Consider the following 9,604-nt stretch of genomic DNA (forward strand, 5'->3'; position numbering starts at 1 on the left):
CGCCCGGCCTAATTTTTGTATTTTTAGTAGAGACGGAGTTTCACCGTGTTGTCCAGGCTGGTCTTGAACTCCTGACCTCAAGTGATCTGCCTGCCTAAACCTCCCAAAATGCTGGGATTACAGGCGTGAGCCACTGTGTCCGGCCTAAGCTACTGCCTTTTAAGAATAAAGTATATATACACAGTTCCCCTGATGAGGAACTATAGTGAGACTGCTATTTTATTTGTTTTTTAATTTTTTTGGAGATGGAGTTTTCGCTCTTGTCACCCAGGCTGAAGTGCAGTGGTGCGATCTCGGTTCACTGCATTCTCTATCTCTTGGATTCAAGTGAGTGTCCTGCCTCAGCCTCCTGAGTAGCTGGGATTACAGGTGTGCGCTACCATACCCAGCTAATTTTTGTATTTTTAGTAGAGACGGGGTTTCACCCATGTTGGCCAGGCTGGTCTTCAACTCCTGACCTCAGGTGATTTACTCGCCTCAGCCTCCCAAGGTGCTGGGATTACAGGCGTGAGCCATGGCGCCCAGCACAGACTTCTAAGACATAGGTGTTATTAGGTCAGTTATATGGGAGAAATAAATGCCATTTTAATATTGTGATTACTTTTCTTTTATTTTCTTTAACCATAGTTTCATTTTTAACACCATAGATAGAAAAACAAAGATACTCATATCATCTAGTGTCTTATTTATAACTTGTTCCCTGAATCAGCTTCAAGTCTTTCATGTTTATGTATAAAACATTATAGGGCTGGGCACGGTGGCTCACGCCTATAATCCCAACTCTTTGGGAGGCCGAGGCAGGTGGATCACCTGAGGTCAGGAGTTCGAGAGCAGCCTGGCCAACATGGTGAAACCTTGTCTCTACTAAAAATACAAAAATTAGCCAGGTGTGGTGGCATGCGCCTGTACTCCCAGCTACTCGGGAGGCTGAGACAGAACAATCGCTTGAACCCAGGAGGCGGAGGTTGCAGTGAGCCGAGATCGTGTCACTGCACCCAGCCTGGGTTGACAAGAGCAAGCCTTCATCTAAAAAAAACAAACAACAAAAGCCATTATAATTTATGCACACACAAATCTTTAAAATGACTTTGTGACCTTTTTATACTTAGAATTGATGATTTATGATATATAGTATCTTAGAATTTTTTTCCCATGTACTGGTATTGTGGATGTGAAGTCAAGGTGATTTATTAGGTTTAATTTGTCACGTAACAGGATTGTGTTCTGTTTGTTCTTTATATGTTTAAACATTTTAAATTACTATTTTTTTTTTTTTTTTTGTAGCTGTCCCCTTTCCTCCAACCCAACGGCTTACTTTCAAGGAAGTATTTGAGAATGGGAAACCTAAAGTTGATGTTTTAAAAAACCATTTGGTAAAGGAAGGACGACTGGAAGAGGAAGTAGCCTTAAAGATAATCTATGATGGGGCTGCCATCCTGAGGCAAGAGAAGACTATGATAGAAGTAGATGCTCCAATCACAGGTATAAAAAGTATTTGCATTATAGGTTTTACAGTATAGATTTGTATGAGCAGTTTTGAGAAATAATTACAAATAACTAGCTAAAAAGTGGTGTGATAATTTTTCTAGAAATTATGAGACAGTCAGGATTGGTTAGGATATTTGTTGTTAATTGAAGAAATACAATTTTAACTGTCTCATATTTCCAGTAGAACTTTAGTATGAATAGATTGACTACAGTTATACAGCCATCCTGTCAAAAGATAGAGTGATTTAAGTTAGAAGTTAGACTGTGATCCCTTTTGGTGTAATGCCCTTTGTCTTCTAAGATATAATTTCTCACCTCACTTTGTAACTTTTTTTCCTAGTGTGTGGTGATATTCATGGACAATTCTTTGACCTAATGAAATTATTTGAAGTTGGAGGATCACCTAGTAACACACGCTACCTCTTTCTGGGTGACTATGTGGACAGAGGCTATTTCAGTATAGAGGTAAAATTAAACTGGATATGTTGGGACTATTATATTGTCTTTTAAAAAAGATGATTTCCATTCTTCAATAGAAATTAAAATGAGAACTTTGGCAGAATTTATAAACTTTGTTACTTTCAAAATTAAAGTAGTAGAAATGTTTTCTTTGATAGAACAGTTATTCCTTTTACAAAATCAGTAGAAAATCTGACAAATAGGCTATATATTAATATTAACCCAATTTTGCAAATAGTTAAATGTTCACTAACTTTTCCTCTTGAAGATAGTATACAGGATTGTATAAAAATGACATAAATGGCCGGGCGCGGTGGCTCAAGCCTGTAATCCCAGCACTTTGGGAGGCCGAGACGGGCAGATCATGGGGTCAGGAGATCGAGACCATCCTGGCGAACACGGTGAAACCCTGTCTCTACTAAAAAATACAAAAATTAGCCAGGCATGGTGGCGCACACCTGTAGTCACAGCTACTTGGGAGGCTGAGGTGAGAGGATCATTTGAGCTAGGAGATTTAGGGTGCCGTGAGCCATGGTTGTACCATTGCACTCCTGCCTGGGCAACAGAGCAAGATCCTATCTCAAAAACAAAAAAAATTTATTTCTTCCATAATAAACAGCATACTGTTAATTGTTTATAAACGTTTCAATTTTTAAAAACTTTTGGACTTTTTTATAACACCTAGCTTAAAGCACAAATACATTGTTTAGCTATAGAAAATAATTTTTCTTTATATCTTTATAGGCTTTTTCTATTTAAAAAGTTTAATTTTTTTTAACTTTTAGAATATTTTGGTAAAAATGAACACACACACACACACGCACACACAGAGCCTAGGTCTACACAGGGTCAGGATCATGAATATCCCTGGCTTGCCCCTCTACATCTTGATCCACTGGAACACCTTCAGGAGCAGTAACAGGCATGGAGCTGTCATCTCCTAGGATAACAATACCTTCTTCTGGAAGTCCTCCTGAAGGACCTGCCTGAGGCTCTTCTTGAGGAGATGTCACTCTTTTCAGAAATTGGCCTATGTGTTTTGCTTGGTTTATTTCTGTTTTTCATTGTAGATTTGTTTGTAAGCAGTTAATGCAGCATGAACATTCCTGTGTATTAATGAAAAGCTTTCTATTTTGGGGGTCCATGTTTTCACACTTCTTAAGGAGTTTGTTGAGGTCTGTAAAAGCTCCCAAACCCTTCACTGTGAATTTTCTTGGCGGTTCTTTTTCTTTCTGCAGCAAACTTCTTTCTCTCTTGTTGCTTCTTCAGCTGCGCATTCCCATTCCAGTTCCGACTCAGTCAATTACTATGACGTTATCGTGGCTATAACGTTACTAGATGACAGGAGTTTTTCAGCTCCATTTAACTACAGTCCATTGTTGACCAAAACATCATTTTGTGGCACATAACTGTATTTAGTTAAGATTAGGTAGCTGCTATTCTTTTTTTGGTGAAATTTAAGTAGTTAAAATGAGTCAAGTAGTAGCTAAAAGCATGATGAAACTTACAATAGGACTTTCTTTACTTGTAAATGATACAATATGATATGGCTAGATTAAGTCTTTTAAAAATACCCATAGATTTCAACTTGGTTCTTAAACTTGGTTCCATAAAGCTGGAAGTGGAACCATTGGACATATATCAGAAATTCAACTGAACGCCTCCTTTTAAATTTATGGTTTACGGACTTGTGGCTCTTCGATCCCAGGGGATCTAAAGTAGACTGTTCTAAAGTAGGCACATAACGAGACAACAGCCAATTTAAAAATATTAAATGAAGTTGCTAATTCTCCATGATATTATATATATAAACTTTGTACCTAATGTAAACTAAAGATAATTGTTAGCATTTCCAGATTAGAAAACATAACTGGACTTCCCTTATCGTTTTTTTTTGTTTTTTTTTTTTGAAACGAAGTCTAGTTCTGTCACCCAGGCTGAAGTGCCGTGGCACAATCTCGGCTCACTGCAACCTCCATCTCCCAGATTCAAGCAATTCTCCTGCCTCAGCCTCCCAAGTAGCTGAGATTACAGGCGTGTGCCATCATACCTGGCTAATTTTTGTATTTTTAGTAAAGACAGGGTTTCATCATGTTGGCCAGGCTGGTTTTGAACTCGTGACCTCAGGTGATCCACCTGCCTCGGCCTCCCAAAGTGCTGGGATTACAAGCGTGAGCCACTGCACCAGGCCCCTTATCTATTCTTTTATGCTCTGTTACTACAGCAAATTATTCTCAGACACAGCTCCATCCTGGTAGTAGTGTTCTTGTTATTATCAGTAACAAAGTACATTAAGCTACTGCTTTCATTTTATTTTGTTTTGAGACAGTATGTTGCTCTGTTGCCCAGGCTGGAGGTCAGTGGCATGAGTTCAGCTCACTGCAACCTCTGCCTCCCACGTTCAAGCGATTCTCCTGCCTCAGCTTCCCGAGTAACTGGGATGACAGGCCCTTGTCACTACACCTGGCTAATTTTTGTATTTTTTTTTTTTTCTTTTTTTTTCGAGGTGGAGTCTCGCTCTGTCGCCTGGACTGGAGTGCAGTGGCCGGATCTCAGCTCACTGCAAGCTCCGCCTCCTGGGTTCACGCCATTCTCCTGCCTCAGCCTCCCGAGTAGCTGGGACTACAGGCGCCAGCCACCTCGCCCGGCTAGCTTTTTTGTAATTTTTAGTAGAGACGGGGGTTTCACCGTGTTAGCCAGGATGGTCTCGAACTCCTGACCTCGTGATCCGCCCATCTCGGCCTCCCAAAGTGCTGGGATTACAGGCTTGAGCCACCGCGCCCGGCCTAAACAGAAGTTTTTATGTGTAAAAGATAAAACTACTTTAGAACTTTATGCAAGGACTTGAGTACAGTGGAACCACAGCACATTCATACTTAATGTTCGTTGATTCAACTCTACATGCTGGCAAGTAAAAGAGAAAAAAACTTTTGAAATAGCTTGAAATAGCGTGGGTAATAGAATTTGTAATGTGACCAAGAATAAGCTGTGAGCTGAGAAATTGAGTCTGCTTTCTGTCTTTGCTGTCTGTAGTCCTGCCTGACTTCATTGTGTGAGAATCTCACTGTACTAAGTGTGCTTCTGGTGGTTAAAGGTTTATTGTCATGCAGCCTCACTCCTAAATGCAAGTCAGCTCTCTCACCTGATGCCCAAGCAAAAGAGCAGCAGTTGCTCTATAGCTGGAGAAAAAATAAGCAACAAAATGGATTTTTAGTTTTCAGCTAGATAGACAGTCTAAATTCATGAATCAGAAAAGTTCAATGTTGGCCGGGCGCAGTGGCTTACACCTGTAATCCCAGCACTTTGGGAGGCCAAGGTGGGCAGACTACGAGATCAGAAGATCGAGACCATCCTTGCTAACATGGTGAAACCCCATCTCTACTAAAAATACAAAAAAATTAGCTGGGCGTGGTGGCGGGTGCCTGTAGTCCCAGCTACTCGGGAGGCTGAGGCAGGAGAATGGCATGAACCCAGGAGGCAGAGCTTGCAGTGAGCTGAGATCGCGCTATTGCACTCCAGCCTGGGTGACAGAGCGAGACTCTGTCTCAAAAAAAGAAAAAAGAAAAAAGAGAGAAAGAAAGTTCAATGTTAGCTGCCAGTGAGCAAAATTCATTGAGTGTCAAATGTGAGGACAAAAGTTAAAGGTAAAACCTGAGAAAATGGTAAAGCCCATTTTCCTGCTGCTCAGTAATTGTCCAAGGTATCTAAATAGGTACCGGGAATAGGTGGAGCTCATCCTTGCAGACTGTATCACTGAAGAACTTCCCTGTTGCCACTCATATCATGCATGTTTCAGTAGACAGTAAGTCAGATGCATGGACGTGGGGCTGCCCACAGTGGCTTATGCTTGTAATCCCAGCACTTTGGGAAGCCGAGGTGGGTGGATCACCTGAGGTCGGGAGTTCAAGACCAGCCTGGCAAACATGGTGAAACCCCATCTCTACTAAAAATACAAAAATTTGCCAGGCATGGTGGTGGGTGCCTGTAATCCCAGCTACTTGGGAGGCTGAGGCAGGATAATCACTTGAACCTGGGAGGTGGAGGTTGTAGTGAGCTATCGCGCCACTGCACTCCAGCCTGGGCAACAGAGTGAGACTCTGTCTCCAAAAAAAAGAAAGAAAGAAAGTATGGATGTTAGAAAGACACACTGAGTGTTTATTTCTTTGTGTGTTTGCTAGCATGAGGAGGTTTTAGAAGGTAAAGATTAGAAGAATACAAAACTTACTGAATTTCTAATTAACCATTTTATTTTATTTTATTTTTTTAGAGATGGGGTCTTGCTATGTTGCCTAGGCTGGAGTGCAGTGGCTATACACAGGTGCGATCATTTCGTACCTCAGCCTCCGACTCCTGGATTCAAGCCATCCTCCCGCCTCAGCTTCCTGAGTATCTGGAACTATAGATGCACACAACTGTGCCTGGCTAGTCATTTTATTTAATAAAACAACTTTTTAAAAATTTATTTATTTATTTTTTGAGACAGAGTTTCGCTGTTGTTGCCCAGGCTGGAGTGCAATGGCACAATCTCGGCTCACTGCAACCTCCGCCTCCTGGGTTCAAGCAATTCTCCTGCCTCAGCCTCCTGAGTAGTTGGGATTACAGGCCCCTGCCACCACGCCTGGCTAATTTTTTGTATTTTTAGTAGAGACGAGGTTTCACCATCTTGGCCAGACTGGTCTTGAACTCCTGACCTTGTGGTCCACCTGCCTCGGCCTCCCAAAGTGCTGGGATTACAGGTGTGAGCCACTGCGACTGGCAATAAAACAACCTTTTTTTTTTTTTTTTTGAGACAGAGTCTTGCTCTGTTACCCAGGCTGGAGTGCAGTGGCGCGATCTCAGCTCACTGCAAGCTCTGCCACCTGGGTTTTAAGCAGTTCTCTGCCTCTACCTTCCAAGTAGTTGGGATTACAGGTATTTGCCACCACATCTGGTTAATTTTTGTATTTTTAGTAGAGATGGGGTTTCACCGTCTTGGCCAGGCTGGTCTTGAACTCCTGAACTCATGATCCACCCGCCTCGGCCTCTCAAAGTGTTGGGATTACAGGCATGAGCTACTGCGCCCAGCCTAAAACAATTTTTTAATGATAAATTATTATGCCAAATTATCTTCTGATTAACTCATATAACTTAAAATAGCTTTAAAATAGTTTTAATTCATTAATACATTCAATAAAGCACATAGAAAATATCAACGATTTTGTGCACATATATCATGTTCAGAATATTTTGTGTTATGCATTTTTTTCCTCACTCATCAATAACGTTTCCTGAGTGCCAACTTTATGACAGGCTGTGAGAATAAAATAAAGAATAAAATTTATGCTTTGTAGGAGCTTCCAGTCTAATAGAAAAGATACACTTACGAATAGATTTTCATTATAATAATTATGTGCTTTTTGAATTAAGTGTTTTTCATGTTAGGACCTAGCACAGTGCCTAACACATAGTAGGCACACAGTTAATATTTGCTGAATGAATGAATGTTAATAAATCATAGTTTGTATTTAGCTTTATCCTGTTAATTACGTGTTTGCTAACTTAAAGGGTTTTTTCTGCAATAACTTTAGAGATAAATGAATCAAAACTTTAAGGTGACAATGACGTTTTATACCGGTGTTAAAACTGAAGTATGAGATCTATCTAGTGTTCATTGGAAGTCACTTTTTATAAACCACTAAGATTATAAACCTCTGTAGGCTATAGCTTACTCTAACATGTTGCAAATATACACTTGAAAAATAATTTTTTAATCAATATTCTTGATAACCATGAGTGTGATGTTTTTGTTTAATAGATGAAAATAAGGTCATGGAATTCTTATTAAAATTTTTTGTTATAAATAATTTATTTTTTAATAGAAAAATTGGGAAATGCAGAATCTAGGAAACAGAAGCTTTCTACAAATCAGAGGTAGTCACTGTTAATGTTTTATTATATTTTCTTACAGCCTTTTTTCTTCTTTTGCATTTGTATACATTTTGTTTTTAAGAAAATTGAGGGCATTTTGTATGCTCCTTTTCTGATCTTCTTTTTCTACTCAAGATTATATGGAAAGCATTTTTCTGTATTGTTAAGATTTCTCGGGGCCGGGCACGGTGGCTCAAGCCTGTAATCCTAGCACTTTGGGAGGCCGAGATGGGCGGATCGCGAGGTCAAGAGATCGAGATCATCCTGGCTAACATGGTGAAACCCCGTCTCTACTAAAAAAATACAAAAAACTAGCCGGGCGAGGTGGCGGGCGCCTGTAGTCCCAGCTACTCGGGAGGCTGAGGCAGGAGAATGGCGTGAACCCGGGAGGCGGAGCTTGCAGTGAGCTGAGATCCAGCCACTGCACTCCAGCCTGGGCGACAGAGCAAGACTCCGTCTCAAAAAAAAAAAAGATTTCTCCAGAAGTGTAGTGTCAAAGTCAAATAAAATAGAGACAAATCTCTGAAATTAAAACATTTTTTCTGGGAAGAAAAACGACCAGCCTGGCCAACATGATGAAACCTCGTCTCTACTAAAAATACAAAAATTAGCCAGGTGTGGTGGCAGGCGTCTGTAATCCCAGCTACTTGGGAGGCTGAGGCGGGAGAATGGCTTGAGCCTAGGAGGTGGAGGTTGCAGTGAGCCCAGATCACCCCACTGCACTCCAGCCTGGGTGACTGAGCGAGACTCTGTCTCACAAAAAAAAAAAAGAAAGAAAAGAAAAAAATGCAGTTTGGGGCATACACACAGAGTGAGCAGTCTTTGGTATGTCTGAAAAAAAGAGAGGGTTAGGTTTTATGAGAAAGAAAAATGTTATGTATTGCTGTTTGAGAAAGTTCATTGGCACTAGTAAGGTTCGGGAGAGCTGACAAGTTTTACTTAATCTCATGTAATCAATTTATATTCTGCTTGATCTCCATTAGTAGTTTCATGATTCCGTCAGTTTATTAGAATTGTGGAAATTTTTCTTTAGCCTGTTGCTGTTAATGTTACCAGCAACCTATATTTAAGAATACTTGTTGAAGTCTTTTCCGTGAATCTGACTGTGCATGTTTTTAGAGACAAAACAGTAACTGTGAATGACAAAAGCTTAGAACAGCCATGGTTAAAAATCTGATGAAAGTTTACAATTGATAAGAAATTTTGTTATTTCTGTTATAGATAGCATTTTAGGATACAATAATCAGAGTTAAGACTGAAAACATATTAGACTTTTATGAATTATACAATTTTTGAAACATTTATATTAACAACATACCCATAAATGCAACTAAAAGAAGATCTAATATCACTTACCATTTAAGTTTCTTATATAATTTACTAAATAAGCCTGATCATTTCATATCTCTGTAAGATGAGAGATACAGATCTTTTGAGGCTTTCCAGGGGTTGAACTGGAAAATCCCGAAGTTAATTTAATTTAATTTAATTTAATTTTTTTGAGATGGAGTCTCGTTCTGTCACCCAGGCTGGAGTGCAGTGGTGCAATCTCAGCTCACTGCAACCTCCACCTCCCAGGTTCAAGTGATTCTCCTGCCTCAGCCTCCTGGGTAGCTGGGATTACAGCCCCCCACCACCATGCCCAGCTAATATTTGAATTTTTAATAGAGATAGGGTTTCACCATATTGACCAGGCTGGTCTCAAACTCCTGATCTCAGGTGATCCACCTCCCTCAACCTCCCAAAGTGC

The 9,604-nt window shown here is 40.2% G+C and overlaps 1 protein-coding gene across 3 annotated transcripts in view; it reads left to right on the top strand.

Moving 5' to 3' along the window:
* The window catches only part of PPP3CC (protein phosphatase 3, catalytic subunit, gamma isozyme), a 101,131-nt gene that overhangs the window by 33,591 nt on the left and 57,936 nt on the right, over positions 1-9,604 (top strand). For 2 of the 3 annotated variants that reach the window (XM_011939832.1, XM_011939833.1), the window contains exons 1-3: positions 1,199-1,226; positions 1,285-1,482; positions 1,829-1,953. In XM_011939832.1, the coding sequence (XP_011795222.1) occupies positions 1,455-1,482; positions 1,829-1,953 (153 nt within the window). In that variant the 5' untranslated portion in view covers positions 1,199-1,226; positions 1,285-1,454. Of the gene's footprint in view, positions 1-1,198; positions 1,227-1,284; positions 1,483-1,828; positions 1,954-9,604 lie in introns of those variants that run through there. The other variant, XM_011939831.1, reaches the window with a different exon arrangement.

Source organism: Colobus angolensis, unplaced genomic scaffold (assembly GCF_000951035.1).
Source record: "Colobus angolensis palliatus isolate OR3802 unplaced genomic scaffold, Cang.pa_1.0 Scaffold184, whole genome shotgun sequence".
Classification (NCBI taxonomy): domain Eukaryota; kingdom Metazoa; phylum Chordata; class Mammalia; order Primates; family Cercopithecidae; genus Colobus; species Colobus angolensis.